General features: G+C 37.7%; 1 protein-coding gene across 1 annotated transcript in view; it reads right to left on the bottom strand.

Annotated features, from left to right (window-relative positions):
• The window catches only part of ALKBH8 (alkB homolog 8, tRNA methyltransferase), a 77,763-nt gene that overhangs the window by 47,144 nt on the left and 5,743 nt on the right, over nucleotides 1-24,876 (bottom strand). The window contains exons 2-6 of the mRNA XM_007945988.2: nucleotides 21,919-22,156; nucleotides 18,140-18,271; nucleotides 15,145-15,240; nucleotides 13,125-13,229; nucleotides 11,945-12,015 (exon numbers count right to left, since the gene is read on the bottom strand). Coding sequence (XP_007944179.1) covers nucleotides 11,945-12,015; nucleotides 13,125-13,229; nucleotides 15,145-15,240; nucleotides 18,140-18,271; nucleotides 21,919-22,156 — 642 coding nt within the window. The remainder of the gene's footprint in view (nucleotides 1-11,944; nucleotides 12,016-13,124; nucleotides 13,230-15,144; nucleotides 15,241-18,139; nucleotides 18,272-21,918; nucleotides 22,157-24,876) is intronic.

Genomic DNA, 24,876 nt, shown 5'->3' with positions numbered 1-24,876 from the left:
TAAATAAACATATCTTTGTATAAGCTAAACAGGAAAATAAATAATATATTGCCACTGTAAACACTTCTGAGAAGCTAGAAAACTAGTTCTATCCTTGATGGTTAGAAACATGTTGAGATCATTAACTTTTTGAAAGAAATCCAAAAATATATTCAGACAAGAGACTATATGATGTGAAGAAGTATGATGTGTGATTTATAGAGAATGATGGAAGCTAAGAGGACAGAAGTTACTATATTTAACTGGAGAAAAGATTTCATAGCTGAAAATGTGGTAGAATAGAGAGAAGTCTACTTTTTCACTACAACCTACCATCCTGCCTTTTTCACTACAACCTGCTATATAAACCATCTAGAGCAGCACTTGACCTAAATGAATTAAGAATTTGCTTTTTATTTTAAATAGCAAAAAGGGGGTTCCACACACCTCAGCAAGGGCATTTCTACCATATTTGGCAAGTGAGAAAGGAGAGAAGGAAAAGGGGAGACAGAGTCACAATTGGCAAGGTTACAAGATTGAAGTTACAAACTACTTATAAGGAAATACAGCTATGCCAAAACTGTCTGCTTACATACTTTCCTGGATTTATAAATACAGATTCTCATCATATTGTGAGGTAATGAATCACTGTAGAAGGTGGGAAGGACCTTCAGTATTTATACTAAAACAAAAACTGTTTTCTGACTCTCCACAAAAGATGATACTCCCAGAAGTACCCTTTGCAAAAATGAAAAACAGCTTAAAGGAAAGCTTGCTGGTATGCTGTATCTTTTCAGGCTGGAGGAATTAACAATAAATCTCCTGGGGACACTTCAGAGACCAATGGCTGACAGTAGTGATCTTTAGATTGCCTATCTATGCCATACACTAGCTTAGTTTCTGTCCTTTAAGACAAGTTAAAATCAAGGCCTATGACAAAACTATTTCCCTTCTCTGATTCCCACGGGCAACATGTATCTGTTTTGTTTTGTTTTGTTTTGTTAAAAAAGAAGGCTTTGACTATTTGCTAAATTTCTAGAAATTTGGAACCTCAAAATTACCACATCTTATGAAACATCAAAGGAAAGGAGACCATGGTAGCAACAAACCCTGAAATCAACACACAGGACCTATTATTTAAAAATGACTAAAAGATTAGCTCCCTTGTCCTGCACTCAGAGCTATTTGATCAAATACTTGTCATGAGAGGAAATAATCTCACATGTTAGAACATAAAGATAGGAGGAAGAAGGAAGCCTTATTGCATATACACGTGAGCCCTTAAGTAGTCTATGCAGCAGCTAAATATCACTGGAGCCCAAAGGCACTTGTTTTTCAATGCTTTTGAGAGAAGATGTAGGAGACAGAGAATCACTTAATGCTTCTGGTTTCAAAACTTTCCAGCTGATCAGGTACCATGTACACATGTAGTGTGTATACCTAGCAAGTTGCCTGCCATTTGCATTTGTTAAGCAGGCAAAATTAGATTGGGAAAAATTTTTTTTTTTTTTTGAAGAAAAACCCCAGAAAAATCTTGATATAGCAAAGTCAGCAAATCCTACCTTTTCAAACACAATCTGCCTTCCAAACTAGGTCTCAGCTGCTGAATGAATACATTCTGCCATCTCTTCCTCTTCAGCCCCAAATGCAGATGGTTTTAAACTGTTTTGTCTGTCTAAGTTCAAGTGTAATATAAAATAAAACAGAAGGCATCTCTTTTAGCTTAATGGCCGAAACACATAACCAAATGGCAGAAAACAAGTTTGAAAAAGAAAAGATTCTAAGCAGGAGGACACTTTAGCCACCATTGAATATTCATATAATAAATGCTTAGCTTAACCACCAATGGATTGCATTTCAATATAAAGAAAACAAAAATCCTCACAACTGGACCAATAAGCAGCATCACGATAAATAGAGAAAAGACTGATGCTGTCAAAGACTTCACATTGCTTGGTTTTACAATCAATGCCAATGGAAGCAGCAGTCAGGACATCAGACGACCTATAGCACTAGGCAAGTCGGATGCAAAGGACCTCTTTCAAGTGCTGAAGAGCAAAGATATCTCCTTGAGGACTAAGGTGTTCCTGACACAAACCATGGTATTTTCAGTCATCTCATATGCATGTGAGAGCTGGACAATGAATAAGGAAGACTGAAGAAAAGTTGATACTTTTGAGTTGTGGTGCTGGCGAAAAATGCTGCAAGTATGTTGGACTGCTAAAAGATCTAACAAAATTGTCCTGAAGGAAGTGCAGCTGGAATGCTCCTTGGAAGTGAGAACGGCCAGACTTTGTCTCACCTACTTTGGTCATGTTATCAGAAGGGTCCATTCCCTGGAGAGGGATGTTATGCTTGGTAAGGTGGTCAGTCAACGAAGAAGAGGAAGACCCTCAATGAGATGGACTGACACAGTGGCTGCAGCGATGGGCTCAAGTAAGAGGAGATTGTGGCGCTGGTGTGGGACCAGGCAGTGTTTCATTCTGCTGTGCATGGGGTAGCTATGAGTCGGAGAGGACTCGACAGCACCTAACAAATTAGCTTAGCCACCTAAGAGACAATCCAAAACCAAGCCAAACTCACTGCCATCGAGTTAATCCTGACTCATAGCAACCCCTCCTTGGGTTTCCGAGGCAGTATCTCTACGGAAGTAGATGGCCCAGTCTTCCTTCCAAGGAGAAACTAGTGGGTTTGAACCACCAGTCTTCTGGTTAGCAGTCAAATGCCTTAGGCACTATGCCACCAATATCCTCCTGCTAATGTGTTTGCACTAAGACCACCTGCTATCAGCTCTCCTTTATAATAATGTGACTTCATTTATTTATAGAATTGTGAAGTCCACCACCATGAGGGGCTCTCAAAAGAAGAGCCAGTCATAAACTACTTCAATAAAATTAAGTTTTACTTTGTATATAGTAAGGTTACATAGGTAAGGGAACATTTTTGCTTAAAACATTGAAAATTTTGTATTTTCTTGTTAAATTCTGTCTAGTGGATTATATGCAAATATTTTTGAATGAATTAATTAATTCATTCATTGTAAACTATTTGAAAAAAAAAATAGGGTAGTGTATCTTACATTTTCGGACAGAAGGCTTTCCACATTCTATTTACTTATTTTCTGAGGTCTTCTCCTTAAGCAAAATATGTCAACAGATTTATATACATAGGTAAGTGAACTGCTACAACTATAATAACAAGAATAATAGCTGTCATGACTTTATGTATTCCTGAGGTCCTGGATTGCTCCCCATAAGGAAAAGGTCACTTAATACAGCACTTACCACAGTTCCTAGATTCCCAGACAAGTGAAAATATCTTTTAAAGAGCTGGATACTAACTAAGGTCTAAAATCTGGGGAAAAATATCAAAGCTGGAAATATTTTTGTGCCTAGCACAATGCTGATCACTTAAGTAAAAACTCTTTTAACAGACCTCTATTTAATCAACCAATAGTCTCCATGTCTTCTGTAAAGCATAGTCATGCCCCGAATGTTTACTGATAATAGGAAATGTTCAACAGTTGAGCTTAACAAGTCAATTGTCTATGTTCCCAAACTTCTTTGTGCTGGTCACACTTGTTATTTTAATTAGCTAATTTAATTAAATACTATATAAACCAATGAAAACTGAGTAAGAAAAAAGAGGATTTTTCCCCTACATAATCTTAAGTTAAATGTAGCAGACTGACTCAAAACAATTAACAAATAAGAAAACTGTTTTAACAAATGTGATAATTCAACAATAAAATATTAGAAATAAAAACATCAAAATATAAAACCCTATACTCAGATTGTTTCATGCGTAACTTTAAAGCTTTGCTTCACTTAAAAAAAAAAAAAAAAAGAAAAGAAACTATAAAGACAAAGCAGACTATGGATGCCCAGAGAAAGAAAGGCCTTGGCCCCACATCAAAACACTAGTAAGTGAATTGATACGTAGTATTAAAATCTATATCAGTGTTTCACTGCCATTCATAAGGTTTTCACTGGCCAATTCTTTGAGAAGTGGATGGCCCCTTCCTTCTTCTGAGTCTATCTTAGTCTGGAAGCTCTGCTGAAACCTGTCCACCATGCATGACCCTGCTGGTATCCAACATACCAGTGGCATAGCCTCCAACCTCACAGTAACACACAAGCCACCACAGTATGACAAACTGACAGATAAGTGGTGGCTCCTTGAAAGCGAGAATGCCCAAACTTCATTTGACCTCCTTTGGTCATATTGTCAGAAAGGACCATTCCCTGGAGAAGGATATCTTGCTTGGTAAAACGGAGGGTCAACAAAAGATGGGAAGGCCCTCAACAAGATGGATTGACAGAGTGGCTGCAATGTATTATGAGGCTGGCACAAGACCGGGTAGTGCTTCGTTCTGTTGTACATAGGGTTGCTCGAAGTCGGAGCTAACTTGATGGCACCCAACAACAACAAAAACATTAGAATTTGTATGTAGTATTAAAATGTTTATAGTATGTATGTATCTTTTATTATTATTCCCCAGTTTAAGTGCCTTTCCAATTAACAGCCAACAATTAACAGCCAAATGTGGTTCCAACTATATCACCTATGTTGGCTTTTACTATAGTTTTCTGGACCCAATTCATTTTCTAAATTTTATTCTAGTTCTACAATGATGCTAGAGTGATATACTATTGCTCAGAGTAAACACAAACAATTTTAACTGAACAGACAGAAGAATCAGCACTCTGAAGGCTGTTAGACTATGAATACAACAGAATATTATAAGGTCACACTGTGAAACAGACTTTGTTAGCAGCCTACTGGCTGAAAAGGAATGTCTCTACCATTACCATTATTGTAGGGTCATGGATAAAGGAGATCCTACTCCATATAAAGGAGAGAAAGAATAAACTTTAAAAACTGTCAACCCTGAGTCCCATTTTCCCAATTTATACAAAAAGGAATTTTGGCTTCCAAAAGACCTTGAAAGATGAGAAAAGTAGACAAAAATAGGAGAATCTTCAGGACATAAGTTAGTAGAGAAAGTGTTTAAAAGTGAAAATGGAATTCAGTGTACAAAAATTAACTTGCTGAAAGAAGATAGAACATTTTTTCCCTTATTTAGTACTGAGACACCAGCAGATCAACTTGTCTACCTACAACTTTTTAATGTTAGAGACAGCTTGAATAAAAAGTAAACTAAAGATCTCACCTAATGTAATGGTGATTGTACTATGATCCAACTAAATTATCCCATGTGAGAATTCTGCTGTCTTTCCACATTTATGACCGTTGTTGTTGTTATGTGCTGTCAAGTCAGCCCCAACTCATAGCGACCCCTCCTTGGATTTCCAAGGCAGTATCACTACGGAAGTAGATTGCCCATCTTCCTTCCGAGGAGTGGCTGGTGGGTTGGAACCACCAGCCTTCTGGTTAGCAGTCAAGTGCCTTAGGCCCTAAGCTACCAGAGCTCCTTACATTTATGTCTATACACAGCCATATAGAAATTACCATGGCTACAGGAACAAAGAGCTTATATACACGCACACCCACGCACAACAACTATATACTCAAGGCACTACTAAGACAGACAGAAAATATCACAAATAAGTTATAAAGAAGAAAGGAGCTACACAGCAGAGACAACCTATTAGATAACTTCCAAAAACATAAATATCCCAAGGACTCTCAGATAAGAATAAAGTCTGGGGTTTGGAGTTAAGAGAAAAATGGAGAGAGATTTTTGGTTTCTAAGGCCATTAAACATTGCTTATATGATGCAACTTTTTTCTTTGCCTTATTTGGTAAAATTTATATTACAAACCTTTGTCATTTCAATCATTTCTATGTGTAGTTCAGTGACATTAATTACTTTTACCATATATGCAAATTTTGAGAGCTAAATTTGAGTCTGGACATTAAGTCTGTATGGCTGGGGTCCAGATACATTAACTGTCTTAAGTTCCATTTTTTCAGAAAGCCCCCCCCACCTGCGTGCAGCTTGTGCTGAAGATCAGAAAAGAGTGAAATGTTTGTTCATTAAAACAATAAACTCCTAAAAGGTTAAGTGTGCTGTGAGTCATTACTAATAGAAAAGTGATGAGAACTGCTCCAGGATCAGAACATCTCTGAAGCAAACTACATAGAGACCAGGCTGAAAAAACCTAGGGAAGCTACACCACCATTCGGGCAGCAATAGAGATACTGATTATTTCAAAACATTTCACAAGGAATTTTGATTAAATATCCTACTACAGGAAGGAGCTGTGGTGGTGTAGTGCCTAAGGCATTTGACTGCTCCCAGAAGGTTGGCGGTTCAAACCCACCAGCCACTCTGCAGAAGGAAGACTGGGCAATCTACGTGCTTAAAGATTTACCACCTTGGAAACCCAAAGAAGGTCACTATGAGTCAGAATCGACTTGACAGCAGTGAGTTTGTTTTTTTAATCCTACTACCGAGATCAAGCTGGATTCAATACCTGTTTGCTGAAAGCAAAAACCTGGAGAAAGAGAAGGAAATTGCTTGAACAATTTCTCTTAGAAAGATCAGCACAAGGCCGGTCCCCATGAGGCGGAGGTTAAAGATGTCCCAAATGACCAAACTACCATGCCACTCCATCATTTCAGACATTAACTCCTCCTCCTCCTCCTCTCAGTAATTTCCCCAGTCTTAGGTTCTGTATTTCGCTGTAACGCCTCACAGAACTCACAGACACCCAAGGGTTCGTCTCACGTAGTAGTGGGGGAGGCTGGCGAGTCCTGGGTCCGTGAGTAGGTCTGGCGGATCCTCCCAACTCTCGGGGTTTGATGAACCTCGATCAGCAGATCAGATGACGGCTGCTGTCCCAAACCCAGCTGTGAGATGAGGATGATCCAAGACACAAAGCCGGAGCAAGAGGAGAGCGAATCTTCCCAGGAGATTCGTAGGTATACCCTCAGGGAAGCTAAGGGTGGTGATTTGAATTATTCCCTCCAGCAAGGCAGGACTCAAGATACATTCCACCTGTGTTGCCTCAACAGAATTAACCTAAATCCCATCACAGAGTCGATTGCCAGTCATTACAGAGAATGACTACTACCAGCTGCCCAGCCAAGTTGATACCTGACCTTAACTACCACACCACCCCAAATAGGCATGGATAATGGGATTTACAAAACATCACAGAATGGACGACAATGGCTAGAAGGGCCACATCAAGCAATTCACTGCAGAAATATAATGTAAGATGCAGGAGTACCTGGGTGGCACAAAAGGATTAAACACTTGATGACTACCCAAAAAGTTGGTGGTTCAAACCCTCCCACAGGCACTTTGGAAGACAGGCAATCTACTTCCATAGTGATACCACCTTGGAAACCCAAGGAGGGGTCGTTATGAGTCAGATCTGACTGGACAGCAGTGAGTTTGAGTTTGGTTTTATGTTCTGATGCATCCTATACTTCCCTAGTCCTTGGGTAAGGGAGAATATGAACTGCCATACATGTGAGAAGAAAAAACTCAATAAGCCTTCATCAATCTAGGGCAATCTAGCATAAAATGCTTCTACCTCTTTTGCTCATTTAAGTCTCATAAATAATCTTTTGAGGGAGAAATTATTATCCTAAGTTACAATGGATGAAGCTAGAGTTAAGACAGCTTAAATGACCTGCTCAAAATTTTAAAACTACTTAGTGACAAAACAGTAACTAGAACCCAGGTACCAAGACTCCTAGTATAATTCTTGTTGCCTCATATATTCACAAATACCAAACCTACGGGAAATAAGGATAAATAAACAATCACCCAATTTTACTTATCCAGCATAACTCAGCTGCTAACCTCTTCCTTCTCTTTACTATTAAAAAGTGACTCAACTGTCTTTGCTCTTTTTTTTTATTTGCTGACACAATCCTGTCAACTCCATGCTCATGTAACTCAGGGGTAAATATCTGATTAGCCTAGGTCAGGGGTCAACAAACTTTCCCAATATGGTGCCTACTACAATTACTCAATTCTGCTGTTGGAATGTAAAAGCAGCCATAATTTGTAAACTAAAGCATATGGCTGTGTGGTAGTAAAACTTTAAAAAAAATAAATAGTGGTAGATTTAGCCTATAGATCGCAGTCTGCCTATCCAGTGACTGATTTAGGAGTGAGTAGATTGCTTTCTGGCCAAGGAAATTTGAAAGAAGGTCATCAGAGGACTCTGACAAAGTTGCCCTTTAAAAGAAAAATAATGAACATTATCACATGAACAATGAACTGAAACTGAAAATTAGGATTGTGGGGTAGAGGTATGGAAAGAACCTGGTTCCCTCACGAAATCACTGAACTGAGTTAACAAATTCAAACTTTTGGAACTGGCCTTCCTTGAAATTTCTTGTTACATGAGATATTAACTAGTTTTTGTTGTGTAATCACTTTAAATTGGGTTTTCTGCCATTATTTATGGCTAAAAGTATCCTAACATATACATATCCTTTAACATATTTTTGGAGGCACAAAAGCATAATAGAAGATCATGTAGTTACAGAAGCAAAACTAACATATCTGAAAAAATAAACGTGCACTTGTGTAGAAGTCCACTGAGAGTTTTAAGAAGAATATGCTCAGGTAATCATAAACATAAGGCATTTAAGTAAGATTTATATAAAAGTTAAGGCTGTCTTATAGGAAAACCTTGAATTGAAGCATTTCAGAGTTAGGAAAGCTCTTAGAAATTTCCTGGGAAAGGAAAGAAAACAGTTAAAAGTAACCTCAAGGCTTTTAGTTCAGGGCAAGCAAGCGAAACAAAACAATCACTATAAAAATAATAATAAAAAAAGAAACATACAACGATGTCACTGACAAATTATTAAAATGACATAGAAGCCAGTGTAGACACTACAGTAAAATTTTTAAAGCAATTGAGAATCTCCAGATGAGAACACAAAGAAAAAGGGACAAAAGTACAGCTTCAGATTCTAGGTCGAGGTGAAAGAGCTAGGAAAGAACTCAATTATTATATAGCACGAAGCACTAACAGAATATAGCACAGGGTATCAAAACCAAACCCAACCTACTGCCATCAAGTCAATTCTGACTCACAGCAACCCTACAGGACAGAGTAGAACTGCCCCATAGGATTTCCAAGGCTGCAAATCTTTACAAAGCAGACTGCCCCTTCTTTCTCCCACAGAGTGGCTGGTGAGTTCAAACTGCCAACCTTTTGGTTAGCAGCCAAATGTTTTAACTACTACACCACAGAGCTCCTTGCACAGGGTAGAAAACTGGGTAAACGAAAGAAGAAAAGTTGACAGCTATCTTTCTGGTGATTACTGGAAACTGTACTTCCAAGCCATGGGAACACAAGCTTCCTCATGCTATAGAAGGGCATGCCTCAAGTAAGGAACAGATGAAGTATACCTTAATAAGCCTTTATATGCATGGATTGTTCTGTGTTTAAAAATATTTTCACATATATGTTGTTGTTATGTACCATCAAGTCAGACCTGATTCATAGCGACCTCTCTTTGGGTTTCCGAGGCAGTATCACTACAGAAGTAGATTGCCCAACCTTCCTTCTGAGGAGTGGCTGGTGGGTTTGAACCACCAGCCTTCTGGTTAGCAGTCAAGTGCCTTAGGCACTACATTACCAGGGCTTCCTTTCACATATATAAATCATTTTATTCCCATCACAATCCTTCAGCCAGGCAAGACATATTATTAACTCCATTTTACAGATGAAACAAATGTCCCAAATATAGCAGGCTGTTTTAAACTGAATAATAAACTACTTGATAAACTGAAATGTTTTGTAAACTGTAAACTATTTTTTTTTTCAAAATTACAAAGATTTGCTTATCCTCAGCCTTTCTTTCACTAGAAAACCTAGTGTTCTTGTCACAACATGCACACTTTCTAATTATTATAAAGAGGGCTTCAATTAACAAATCCATCACGGGAGCTCTGGTAGCATAGTGGCTAAGGCACTTGACTGCTATCCAGAAGGCTGGCGGTTCAAACCCACCAGCCACTCCTCAGAAGTAAGGTTGGGCAATCCTACTTCTGTAGTGATACTGCCTCGGAAACCCAAGGAGGGGTCGCTATGAGTCAGGGCTGACTCGACGGCACATAACAACAACAACATCACTCAAATGGACAGCTGAAATATTATATGCCTCCAGACACACCAAATGGAGATAACAATTACAGCTGACTTTCAGTTCAGATAAAGGGGATAGTTTCCTTTCTTTATAACCTTTGATTAAAAACTGCATGATAATCTTGTTAAGGTGTTAGGGGAAAACTTAGTCCCATTTTTCATGTTTCCAGAGAGAGGAAGGAATTTCCTTAGGAGTGAAAAGCATAAGAACACTCCTAGCTTTTCTGAACTTCTTCATTTTCAAGCCTCCAGGTCTTATCTGATTGGTTAGTCTGGACCCAAGCTTGGACTGCTCAGCTCTTGCTTCTTTTTCACATGCAACTGGTTTGTAGGTTCTAACACATGCTTCTTCACGTCCTAATGCTATGTGGGCAGGCTCTGCCTCTTTGGAGCAGGTGTCCAGTTGTCTAGCCGTGCCTGTGACAAGGTCAACATGTCTCTCTAATTTGGAGGTGAAGTATTAACAACTCTACTTGGCTTCAGATCTAAAGCCATACTCTTACTTCAGTTTTATCTGTAGTAAAACTGACTCTAATCTCTATTTATCTTTTGTCTCATTTTTCAATTGAGCACAAAGTTCAGAGGAAAAGACAAGATGCCCCTTATTGCTCCTCTAAAGTTCCAAGCTAAGACAAGAAGTAAAAATAAATCAGACAGAGAAAAGCTTTTTCTTTTTCTCCCTTCCCTTGTCAACATGGCTAAAAGCACCTATTAAGAATCCACACGCGTAGCTAATAAGTTGGTTTTGCCCATCAAAGGCACCTCTGGTCACTTATCAACACGATCATACAAGCCCAACAAAGGTCTAAGAAGACAGTGCTAAAGACCTAATGATGGGAATTATACAAATACTGGGGAAAAAACTAGTTAATAGTATTTGCCTCTAAGAACAAGATTAGATTTTGAAGTAACCTCTAGTTAGAGTAGATAATTTCATATTTGAAGGCTTGTCTAGATTCAAAATTCTGATATTTATCTAAAATTCTGTCTGCAGTTTGCATGCATCACTTGAACGCATATTTTTTATCCCTTCTCTAGCACCCCAAGGAAGTCCTGGCAGCACAGTGTTAAAGTAGTCAGCTGTTAACTGAATGATCAGCAGTTCGAACCCACCAGCCATTCTGTGAGAGAAAATTGTGGTAGTTGCTTCCATAAAAATTTACAGCCTTGGAAACCCTATGGGGCAGTTCTACTCTGTTCTATATGGTCACTATGAGTCAGAATCGACTTGACAGCTATAGGTTTGATGTTTTGGTTTTAGCAGCTCAAGCATACTTCAGCAACAAAACCAAATCAGTGAACTAGTCTAAGCCTCTGACTTATCAACTATAAAAATGAAGATGTTACCTACTGCTGTTCAGAATTTTTGAAGGGAATGAAACAGTTCATCAAAATTTCTGACATATTTTAATATCCATTCCCTTTGATATGGCCTGCAACTACTACCTTTTGCCACTAGATGGCAATGCTGACCAAGTTGTACCAAGGAACTCTGGATTTTATTTAACTGCTAAAAGTGCTCTGGTAGCATAGTGCCTAAGGCACTTGACGCTCATCAGAAGGCTGGCGGTTCAAACCCACCAGCCACTCCTTGGAAGGAAGGTTGGGCAATCCTACTTCCATAGTGATACTGCCTCGGAAACCCAAGGAGGGGTCACTATGAGTCGGGGCCAACTCGACAGCAAACAACAACAACAAAAGTGAAATGTGTAAAAAATTACAGGTGTTTAACATTCTGTGAAAAATAAAAGTGATGACAGTGTCCTTACTTTTCATTTTAAATCACAATTCACTTCAATTAAGAAACATGAAATCTTATGAAAAAGACATTGAACAAGGTATAAGACATGTTGATAGTTAATAAAAATGTTGAACATCACCTCTGCCCCCAAACTGAGAGAAATGATCTCATCCTCAAAAGCAGAATGTGTGTCAATATGTGCAGGAATTCCTGAGAGGAAAAACAGGATACCAGGTCACTTCATTTTTCCTTTTACAAGATTTAAGATGATTCTAAATATAGCTTCAAGACTATTACAGTGACAATACTGTTTGGTAATCAGAAAGACACTATGATTTTAGTTAAAAAGAAATATCTAGGGGGGATGTGACTAAAATTAACCTAAACATAAACTGAAAATATCTTAACTCCATGTTACAGTGCTTTGGGAACTTGATTTTAAAATCAAGTCTTAAATCATTAATTAACTAGGACACTGATCCAATCCCATCCCAAGAGGAAGACATGGAAGATAAATACCAAAGCATTGTCTTCCTCTCAGCACTGAATTTTGTCAAGTGCTTCCAGAACCTAAGCAATAGCCAGGTAAAAAATTAAGCAGATCAAGATTAAGATATGGCTTCCTCTAATAATCTAGCAAGCTATATTAATATACACCTCTTAAGTAAAAGGAACTTTGCTACAAGGTAAGTGTAGAAACAAATAAGACAATATTCCTCTCCTTGGGGAGCATACAGACCAAAGGAGAAAATGTTAAGCAAATAAATAATTAAAATACATTGTGATAAATGTACACACAAAACCAACTCTGCAACTCCTGCCATTAACAAAACCTTTAAAATCTTTTGATTACTACAAATATCAGAGGAATATGCTGCTAATGAGTATAAAGAATCAATAACTTAAAGATTTTTCACTAACATATTATCCAAGAGTTGTATCTTCTACATTCTCAAATTCAGAAGGAAAAATGCAAAATCAACCAATTACTCTCCTTCTCTACATCTGTAAATTATTGGTTTCTTACACCATTCATGTCTCCTATGTATTTCAAGCAATCATCTCCCTCTCTCTAATTAAAGCACTGAGAGAGGAACTAACAAAATCATAGTTATTTTTGTCACTCTAAGATGCAAATTCCTCCTCAGGGCTTTGAAGCATACATTTGCAAGGTATTAAAGTTAACACAGGTAATAAAAATAAGCAAATTAATCTAAGAAGTTTGTTTGAGCTAAAAAAAAATAACTTTGATCTAGAGAGTTATATAATCTACTTAATTATGAAATATGTAACTGGATTTTAAAACAGGAAATACTCACCATGACCAGGTTCATATTGGTTTATGGTCAACTGATCAGGTTTATGTTTAATGTAACCTTCCTTCATCCATTTTTCCAAAATGCTATCACAAATCTCAGGAAGACCTGAAAACATTAATCATAAAGGCAAAATGTTATACTTACTTTGTGTGTTTTACCCAAGAATAGAAAATAATTATCATGAAAATATCACAGCTCTGAATTTAGTAGTCAAATCCACTGATACATCATCAAAACCACAACCAAAATGAAATAAAAACAAAGCCTCAAGAACTGTTTAAAGTTATTTCATTGGTGTTACCAATAAAAATCCAAAGGAACAATTTCATTGGCAACAACTTGAGTATTTTGTAAAATACCAATAAAATTGTAAAATTTAATACAATATATACTAGAAATTAGCCTGATCACTTTCTTGTTATTTTATATGATTCCATTTATAATCAATTTAACTATTTAAAATTAATTTCCTTAGAAAAAAAAAAAAAGTAAATTTAACCCCATAAAAAAAATTATACCAACGATTAATATCCAGACTATATCATTTATATAAATCAATTAGACAATCCACTAGGAAAAAACTGGCAAAGGATATGAAAATGAATCCACAAAAGAGGAAATGCAAGCAATAAGGAAATATAATAACAAAACAATGAATGAAAAGTCAAATATCACAGGCTGGCAGGAGTGAAACAGAATGGGTACATATTTGGTTAGAAGATGTTGGTATAGCTATCTTAAGGGTAATTTGTCAGTATCTATCAAAAATTTTAAAACATAACTTCTGACAACAATTTCTCTTCTTAGTCATCCCCCTTGAGAAATTCTTGTGCTATGCATCAAGAGATATGTACAAAGGTATTCACTGCAGTAATACTTGTGAAGGCTAAAAACTACAAATTACCTAAATGTCTATCAATAGGGAATTAACTGAATAAGCTATTATGGAACATGCAGTACAATGAAAAACTATATAAAGACCTCTAAGACATACCTTGGGAGCTCTGGTAGCATAGTGGCTAAGGCACTTGACTGCTAACCAGAAGGCTGGCGGTTCAAACCCACCAGCCACTCCCCAGAAGGAAGGTTGGGCAATCCTACTTACGTAGTGATACTGCCTCGGAAACCCAAGGAGGGGTCGCTATGAGTCAGGGCTGACTCGATGGCACATAACAACAACAACAAGAAGACATACCTTAAGGAGCTCTGGTGGTGCAGTGCCTAAGGTATTTGACTGCTAACCAGAAGGTTGGTGGTTCAAACCCATCAACCACTCCACAGAAGAAAGACTGGGCAATCTACTTCCATAAAGGTTTATCGCCTTGGAAAACCAATCAGGGTCGCTAGGAGTCGGAATTGATTCAACAGCAGTGGGTTTGGTTTTGATTTTTAAGACATAGTTTTGAGGGAAAAGAGTTAAGTTGTAGTGCTATACAAAATACATGAATATACAATATATACCATAAAATACTATACATGCTAAGAACTATGTATTTTTATAGGTATACATATTTTAATATAAACTAATTTTTTTTAATTATTATAAGGATCGAAAATAAACTGTTAACAGTTCTTATTTCTGAGAAGTATAGGGTTAGGATAATGATCAAGAGGAATTTTAGTTTTATCAGTATGTTTCAATTTTTAAGTAACAAAGTAGCATTATTTATCTAATTAAAATGTTCTTTATTTGATTATTTTGAAAGCTGACCTCAAAGGAAATGAAAAGTACTCCCTTAACCATAAAACCAAAACCAAACTCACTGCCATCGAGTTGATCCGACTCATAGCAACCCACATTGGGTTTCCAAGGCAATATATCTTTAGGGAAGAAGCCTGTACCATCTTCCTTCCACAGAGCAGCTGGTGGGTTTGAATAGCCAACCTTCCTGTTCACAGTCAAATGCCTTAGGCACTATGCCACCAGATCTTCTTACCTCTAATACGATACATTTCAAATATATTAAATCTTTTTTTTTTTTCCTCAATCAGTATTTATGATTTATTCATAATTACTTACCCCCAGGTAATGGCTTATTTTTATCTACATTGTTGGTCTCATAGTGGAACTCATAGCCAAAATGTTTTACTCTTCTGTGTTTTAAAGATTTTTGAACTGTATAAAGAGAAGAAAGTATTGAAACAAATAGTAACTATCTGAAAAAAAAAGAATTGACTTCCTTCATGTATTTCAAAGTCAACATTAAGGATTAGGTTAGTAATAGTTACTTCTGTTAATTGCTAGATTACTGCCTTTAATTAACTCTTCTGCCTTGTATCTGAGATTCTTTCAATGTCCAATTGTAACCAACACTTAAAGAGTTGTTGTTAGGTGCCATCGAGTTTTCTCCGATTTATAATGACTTCATGTACAGCAGAACGAAACACTGCCTGGTCCCGTGCCAGTCCCACAATCCCTGATATACCTGAGCCCATTGTTGCAGCCACTGTGTCAATCCATCTCGTTGAGGGCCTTCCCCTTTTCTGTTGTCCCTCCACTTTGCCAAGCATGATATCCTTCTTCAGGGAATGGCCCCTTCTTACATGACCAAAGTAGGCGAGACAATGTTTGGCCATTCTCGCTCCCAAAAAGCATTCTGGTTGCACTTCCTCCAGGACAGATTTGTTAGTTCTTTTACCAATCCACTGTACTTTCAGCATTCTTCACCAACACCACAGCTCAAAAGCATCAACTCTTCGTTCTTCCTTCGTCATTGTCCAGCTCTCACATGCATATGAGGTGACTGAAAATACCATGGCTTGTGTCAAGCATACCTTAGTCTTCAAAGAAACATCTTAGCTCTTCAGCACTTGAAAGAGGTCCTTTGCAGCAGATTTGCCTAATGCTATATGACATCTGATATCCTGACTGCTGCTTCCATTGGTGTTGATTGTAGAACCAAGTAATATGAAGTCTTTGACAACTTCAGTCTTTTCTCTATTTATCATGATGCTGCTTATTGGTCCCATTTTGAGATTTTTGTTTCTTTATATTGAGATGAAATCCATACTGCAGACTGTACTCGTCAATCTTCGTTAGTGTTTCAAGTCATCCTTACTTTCAGTGAGCAAAGTTGTGTCGCCTGCATAACGTAGGTTGTTAATGAGTCTTCCTCCAATCCTGATACTACATTCTCCTTCATATAGTCCAGCTTCTCAGATCATTTGTTCAGCACACAAATTGAATAAGTATGGTGAAAGTATACAACCCTGACGCACTCCCTTCTTGATTTTAATCCATGAAGTGTCTCCTCCTTCTGTTCGAACAACAGCCTCCTGGTCTATGTACAAGTTCCTCATGAGCACAATTAAGTGTTCTTGAATTCCCATTCTTCTCAATTATTATCCATAATTTGTTACGATCCACATAATCAAATGCTTTTGCATAGTCAATAAAACACTAGTAAACATCTTTCTGGTATTCTTTGCTTTCAGCCAAGATTCATCTGTCATCAACAATGATATCCCTCGTTCCACATCCTCTTCTGAATCCAGCTGCTTGCATTTCTGGAAGTTCTCTGTCAATATACTGCTGTAACCATTTTTGAATTATCTTCAGTAAGATTTTACTTGCGTGCAATATTAATGATATTGTTCGATAATTTCCACATTCTGTGGGATCACCTCTATTTGGAATGGGCACAAATACGGATCTTTTCTAGTCAATTGGCCAGGTAGCTGTCTTCCAAATCTCTTGGCATACATAGCACAGTGAGTGCTCTAGTGAGGCATCTGTTTGTTGTAACATCTCAATGGGTATCCTGGAGCCTTGTTCTTCACCAATTCCTTCAGTGCAGCTTCGACTTCTTCCTTCAATACCATTAGTTCTTAATCATATGCCACCTCCTGAAATGGATGAACATCAACCAATTCTTTTTGGTACAGTGACTCTATGTATTCCTTCCATCTTCTTTTGATGTTTCCTGCATCATTCAATATATTGCCCATAGAATCTTTCAATATTGCAACTTGAGGCTTAAATTTCCTCTTCAGTTCTTTCAGCTTGAGAAATGCCAACCATGTTCTTCTCTTTTGGTTTTCTAACTCCAGCTCTTTGCACATTTCATTACAGTAATTGGCTTTGTCTGCTTGAGCTGCTCTTTGAAATCTTCTGTTCAAGTCTTTTATCTTCATTTCTTCCATTTGCTTTAGCTACTCTCCATTCAAGGACAAGTTTCAGAATCTCTTCTGACATCCATTTTGGTCTTTTCTTCTTCTCTCGTCTTTTTAGTGACCTCTTGCCTTCTTCATGGATGATGTTCCTGATGTCATCCCCTAATTCCTCTGGTTTTTGGTCAGACAGTTTCACCCATTTAATTTGTAAAAGCTAATCATATACAGTGACACTCACAAGACTCCTTATGATCTGGAAGGAATTCAAGAAGATAACTAAGACTATTCCCGATGTCATTAAAATTCATGGGATATTTTATTTAGAATAAAAGTTTTAACTATAATTTCCACATAGCTCCAGGACACTCTTACTATATTACATTAAAAAACCACATGCACTGCCCTCAAGTCAGATCTGACTCATAGCACCCCTTCTTTGGGTTTCCGAGGCAGTATCATGACAGAAGTAGATTACCCAACCTTTCTTCCAAGGAGTGGCTGGTGGGTTTGAACCACCAGCCTTCTGTTTAACAGTCAAATGCCTTAGGCACTATACCACCAAAGGTACTAAATTGCCGATGCCTTGTAGAAAAATCCACCTTATGGTAATAAGATTAAATAAGATAATACATGTGAAAGGTTTTATATATATTAGCTACACAAACACTGGAAAATAAATATTAATCAGTTTGGAGTTTAAAATTGGTAGTTATAGAAATAATATGAGTGCTCTAAGAATTGTTGGTATGATTTGCCTAACATGGGATCCAGGTTACTCTTGGTAATTATGAGGAAATATTAACAATTTTAATAAACCAGAGGGGGGATGGGAGGGAAGGAGAAGTAGTGAGATGGCATTTTGCACAAACTTTTAAATATTAGACTTTAAAAGTTTTATTTACCATTTTGATTGTCTATACCTTCTGTCCAATTAATACTCTCCAAAAGCATTTTCTCATCCTCAGAAGAAATAACGTCTTCCACTACCATAAGTCCTGGTGGTAAGACTTGAAGCCCCAATTCTTTCCATTGTACTGTGGGACACCAAATTAAAATAGTCACATACAATGTTCAAAGTTCCTATAGATTGCAGCCATTTATCAGTTTGTAAACTGCCAATCCTTATTTTCAAAAATAAGAATCCTAAAAGCATATAATATATAAAAAAATAAAGACCAAAGATAAAAATTATGGCATTTTGCCCACTGCCATTACCAACAGTAAACAGTATTTTTTTTATTTAAGTACTCTGGTTGAACATGATTGAGTCACTGTGGTGTAGTAAATTACATAGTGTGGCTTTTGTAGCCCTGTTGTTTTTAGGTGCCATCGAGTTGTCTCTGACTCATAGCAACCCAATGCACAGCAGAACAAAACATCGCCTGGTCCTGAGCCAGCTCCATGACTCTTGTTACACTTGAGCCCATCGCCACTACCACGTCAATCCACCTCATTGAGGGCCTTCCCCTCTTTTGTCGACCTTCCACCTTGCCAAGCATGACATCCTTCTCCAGGGAATGGTCCCTTCTGACAATATGAGCAAAGTATGTGAGACAAAGTCTGGCCATTCTCACCTCCAAGGAGCATTCCAGCTGCACTTCCTCCAGGACAGACCTGTTAGCTCTTTTAGCAGTCCACAGTACTTTCAGCATTCTTCACCAACACCACAGCTCAAAAGCATCAACTCTTCTTCAGTCCTCCTTATTCACTGTCCAGCTCTCATATGCATATGAGGCAACTGAAAATATCATGGCCTGTGTTAGGTGCACCTTAGTTCTCAAGGAGACATATTTGCTCTTCAGCACTCAAAAGAGGTCCTTTGTAGCTGATTTGCCCAGTACTATACATCATCTGATGTCCTGACTGCTGCTTCTAGCCATAAGTTTTTGTAAATTTCATGGTGGAATTTGCAGTGAGCAACTAAGTAGCTGCTGATTGTTAAAATTATCTACCTGGGGTATTTCTGTTGGGAGTAGCACAAAGTAATTTTCTGGGAAGTTCACTCTCTCTCAAGTGTATAGAATTCTGATGTTGGGATTGGTTAGTGGTCACTCTGCCAGGTTCAAAAGGAGCCCTTCAGGAGGCAGAAGAAGCCTCTCTGACTGCTGGCTGAGAAAGACGTGCTCCTGAGAGAAACACACTCCTAAGAGACACATGCTACTGAGAGAGATACACCAAGAAACACACATTGCTGAGAGACAGACACCAAGAGACATGCACTGCTGGGAGAAAAACTGACAGAGACTGTTGGCTGAGAGAGACTGACGAGTGTTGTTCCTGAACATGAATTGTAGCCTGGTACTTCCCTAATAAACCCCATAATCTATGAGTTGTGTGTGCCCACTGCAGTAAATTATCAAATCCAGCAGAGAGGTGGTGGGTACTGCGGGAGGAATGGTTGGTGTCAGGGTTAGGGAGGCAGCATGTATGGCCTCACAGGAACAGGCCTTGGGTTATTGGTGGTGATTCTGTTTTTCTCTTGTGGGATTAGAGAAGGTCAGAAGATGGCGCCTCCCTGCCCCTTTGGCAGTCACCTTTCTAATATCACTAAGAAGCAAAATTTCTCATATCCAAAGTATGCACTCTTAAAAAAAAAAAAAGTCAGACTGTCTCCAAATATTTAATACAGAAATTTAAATGCTCATTTTCTTTTTAGGCTCTTAATACTGGCTATGATCAAGTAATTTAAAAAGTATGTAAAATAATATGCACTTTCTAAAAAAATAACAATATCATTGTATGAAGAACTAATTGGCATATATGAAAATAGTTTAAAGTTTCTGTACCCTTCAAAGTGTTAGATTGGTACAGTTCTAAAAGGAAAAGAAAAACGAACTTACAATTAAATAAAGGGAACAGCATAATTCACACTTATTGCTAGAGATCTGATCTTTCATATTACAGACATGGTTTCAGAAGTTTTTTGGCCAAGTATTTTCATCTTAGAATCACTTAATATAAAAATACACAAAAGTAATAATAGGTATCTATTTACTAGATTTTATTAAAAAGCCCTGGTGGCATAAACAGTTAAGTGTTGGACTGCTAACCAGAGAGGTTGGCAATTTGACTCTACCTAGCAGCTCCTTGGGAGATCTGCTTTCATAAAGATTACAGCCAAGAAAACCCTATGTGGCAGTTCTACTCTGTCACATGGGGCACTATGAGTCAAAATCAACTCAACAACACCTAACAACAAACAACATATTTTATGAAGAGAATTTCAGAAATATGAGTAATGCAAATCATTTGATAAATATTTACCAAGTGCCTATGATGGATCAGACACTATATAATTTATTCAAATAATAAAAGAAAAAACTTTGGAAGTATTCTTTAAAAAAGTAATTTATATTACAAATAATATATGATTTCACTTACATGAAATATCTAGTATAGGTAAATTCATTTAAAAAAAAAAACCAAACACTGCCATCAAGTCACTTCCAATGCATACTGACCCTCATTGGGTTTCCAAGGTTATAAATCTTTACAGAAGGAGATTGCCTCATCTTCCTCCCACAGAGCAGCTGGTGATGGGTTTGAACTACTGACCTTCTAGTAGGCAGCTAAATGTCTTACCCATGCCACCAGAGCTCCTTAGGTAAACTTGTAGATACTGAAATTTATTATAGTAACCAGAGGGGTACTACGACTTGTCTATGGTTATAGTACTGTGGTGGCTTGCATGTTGCTGTCATGCTGGATGCCGTACCACCAATATTCCAAATACCAGCAGAATCATCCATGGTGGACAGGTTTTGGTGGAGCTTAAAGACTAAGACATATACTAGGAAGAAGGACCTGGCTATCTACTTCTAAAAGAAATTGGCCAGCGAGAACCTTATGAATAGTAGCGGAACTGATACAGTGCTAGAAAATGAGCCCCTCAGAGTGGAAGGCACTAAAAATGTGACTAGGGAAGAGCTATCAAAGCGTTCAAAGCATTAAAAAGCAAAGATGTCACTTTGAGGGCTAAGGTGCTCCTGACCTAAGCCATGGTATTTTCAATTATCTCATACACCTGTGAAAGCTGGACAATGAATAAGAGAAACTGAAAAAGAATTGATGCCTTTGAATTATGGTGTTGGTGAAGAACACTGAATACATCATGGACTTCCAAAAAAACAAACTAATCTGTCTTGGAGGAAGTACAGCCAGAATACTCTTTAGAAGGAAGGATGGCAAGACTTCACCTCTCATACATTGGAATTGTTATAAGGAGGGACCAGTACCTAGACAAGGACATCATGCCTGGTAAAGTAGACGGTCAGTGAAAAAGAGGAAGACCCTCAATGAGAAGGACTGACACAGTAGCTGCCAAAAATGGCTCCAGCACAGCAACAACTGTGAGGATGGCACAGGACTGGGCAGTGTTTCGTTCTACTGTACATAGGATCACTATGAGTCAGAACTGATTCAGTGGTGCCTAACACCACCACCACCAGTATGGGAGTCAACGGAGAAGTAAATAGGAAGTTACTACTTAAGGTGTACTGAATTTCTATTAAGGTTAATGAAAAAAAATTTAAAATGGATAGTGGTAACAACGTACAGCATAGTGAATGTAATTAATGTCACTGAATTGTACATGTAAAAATGGTTGAAATAGTAAATTTTCTGTTACATATATTTTACCACAATAAAATTTAAGAAAAGAGAGAGAACCACGTAAAAATACCTTTTTCCACAAAATTCAAGTACAGAATGATCTTTTGTCCTATATCATCCACTATTTCTTTTCCATTGAGTGTAACATAGGCTTTCTTTGATTCTTCTGTATTTTTGTATCTTACAAATGAGTAGGGCTTATTAGGTGGCATTAAGAGAACATCTACCAGTCCACAGTTCTCCAAAACAGGGAGCAGCTGGTTCCTACTCACACCATTACCCAAACCGCCGTTGGCAACAACCAGGTTCTTAAGAAAACAAAAAAGAAAGTAAAATGAGCAACTGATATCAACACCTCTTTATTTTTAACTAAGATTATTTTAAGGTAAGATTTCTACATAGGTGTAATTAAGAAAAAAAAATGTTTCCTTATGGGGAGTATTTGGTTTGCTAATTTCATATAAATAATGTAAATTAATTTATTAAATATTTGGGGCTTAAAAAATGCCCCCCTACACATTTTTTTAAAAAAGGCCCTATGTTATAAATAATGATTTTTAAATAGCTTATTTCAATAAAATATTCTTTATGACTACACATTTAAATTAAATAACTTTTTTATTGCTTATGAATACAAATTTAACATAATGAAAGGGAAATAGGGAGCCAGAAGGAGAAAAAAGAAGCAAGTAGTCACATAACACTTGGCTTTTTGTGAGAACCTGTGTTACACGCTTTAACATACTCAGTCCTCATTAACATAATCTTCACAACAATCCCACAAAGCAGATAATACTAGCACCACTTTATAGAGGAAGAAACTGAAGAACGGAAAATAATAGGTTAAGATAGTGACTAGGAGAGCTGGGTTTCAAACCTATTTCTGTCAGTTTCCAGAGTACATACTTTTGATATAAGCATTACATAATTTCTACTAAACACTAAATGTAAAGGTTCTAGGTCTAAGAAAAACTAATTATAGATTCTATTCTACATAAAATATAAAAATGTTCCCCTGTGTCTAAGTAATTCAGTCAATTTGCAATGAACATTTTTCCTTTGTAGGTTTCCTGGGTACTTCCTGTTATTTACAGCCCAAAAGGAAATTGTATTCAAGGGATTTTTTTGGTTTTGTTTTTATCTCCTATTTTTATTCCGATGCTTATGGCCAGGTGCCCTCATGGTCTCTGTACTTAAAAAAGATTCTACATGGTTTTGATTAAGATCTTTAATTTATGATCTATGGCTTCTAAAAACTTTACAGTAAAAATAAATCATTTATGGCCTACTGTTACAATTTCATCAATACCAAATGTCAGCAAATTTTCTTCTGAAAGAGGCAGGCAGCAAATATTTTAGGTATCGTAGGCCATATGTCTTTATCTCATAGTCATAATTGTTTGTTTGTTTGTTTTTAAACAACCTTTAAAAACTGTGAAAAAAACATTTTTAGTTCACAAGCCAGTTTTGGCCAGATTTAGCCCGCCAGCTCTGAACCTAGTAAATGATTCATTAATTTCAAACTATACACAAAATAGAATATCTAGAATTTTGTTTAAAACAATGTAATAAAATTATAGAATTTGTTGTCACATAACAGCAAATACTTTATATGGGTGTAAGTATACATACATATATACATGTGTTGGGCGCTCTGGTGGCATAGTGCCTAAGGCACTTGACTGCTAACCAGAAGGCTGGAGGTTCAAACCCACCAGCCACTTCTCGGAAGGAAGATGGGGCAATCTATTTCTGTAGTGATACTGCCTCGGAAACCCAAGGAGGGGTCGCTATGAGTCAGGTGCGACTCGACGGCACACAGCAACAGCAATACATATGTTGTTGTTGTTATATGCCATCTAGTGGGACCCAACTCACAGCGACCCCTCCTTGAGTTTCCAAGGCAGTATCACTAGGGAAGTAGATTGCATAACCTTCCTTCCGGGGAGTGGCTGGTAGGTTTGAACCCCCAGCCTTCTGGTTAGCAGTCAAGTGCCTTAGGCACTACACTACCAGATCTCCTATATATAGGATAATAAATTGCCAGGTGGAGTACACAGGGATCAGATTGACTACATCTGTGGCAAGAAGAGATGGAAAAGCTCGATATCTTCAGCCAAAACAAGGCCAGGAGCTGATTGTGGAACAGACCATTAATTGCTCATATGTGAGTTCAACTTGAAGTTGAAGACAATTAAAACAAGTCCAAAAGAGCCAAAATATGACTTAATATTTTAGGATTAATAAAGATTTATTGATTAAAGTACCAAAATAACTTGATTATGTGTGGCCATTTTTACAAAAACATTTCCATATTCCCAAATCTAAAGACCTGTAAAGGTCTATAAATGTCATGGGCCTACTGCTGGTTCTAGGAATCTAGGAAGACAGAGAAAGGTGTAAGTTTAGGAATACTACTCAAAACCCACAGCTGTTGAGTTGATTCTGACTCATAGCAATCCTACAAGACAGAGTAGAACTACCCCCATAGGATTTCCAAGGCTATAATCTTTATAGAAGCAGATTGCCACATCTTTCTTCCATGGAGTGGTGGTGGGGAGCACTTTAACCACTGTGCCACCAGGGCTCCTCCTCAGGAATACAAGTGGTTCACAAAGATGCAGTCCAAGTGCTTTTGGGCAACCCTAAAAGGCAAACCACACTAAAATGAGTGCAATGGGGGAAAGATGGGAGGAAATGATTTCCTATTATATATGAGTTAACATTAAAAGGTATCAAAAGAGCTATTATTATTGCTAGATGCCATCGAGTTTTCTCCGACTCATAGTGACCTTATACACAGCAGAACCAAACACCGCCCAGTCCTACGCCAGCTCCACGATCCCAGCTATACTAGAGCCCAATGCAGCAGCCACTGTGTCAAGCCAACTCGTTGAAGGCCTTCCCCTCCTTTGTCAACCTTCCACCTTGCCAAGCATGACATCCTTCTCCAGGGAATGGTCCCTTCTGACAACATGACCAAAGTAGGTGAGACGAAGTCTGGCCATTCTCGCTTCCAAGGAGCATT

The sequence above is a fragment of the Orycteropus afer genome, unplaced genomic scaffold, assembly GCF_000298275.1.
Source record: "Orycteropus afer afer isolate SDZICR_OR568_19922 unplaced genomic scaffold, OryAfe1.0 scaffold00147, whole genome shotgun sequence".
Classification (NCBI taxonomy): Eukaryota; Metazoa; Chordata; class Mammalia; order Tubulidentata; family Orycteropodidae; genus Orycteropus; species Orycteropus afer.
This window is presented reverse-complemented; position numbering and strand designations above follow the sequence as displayed.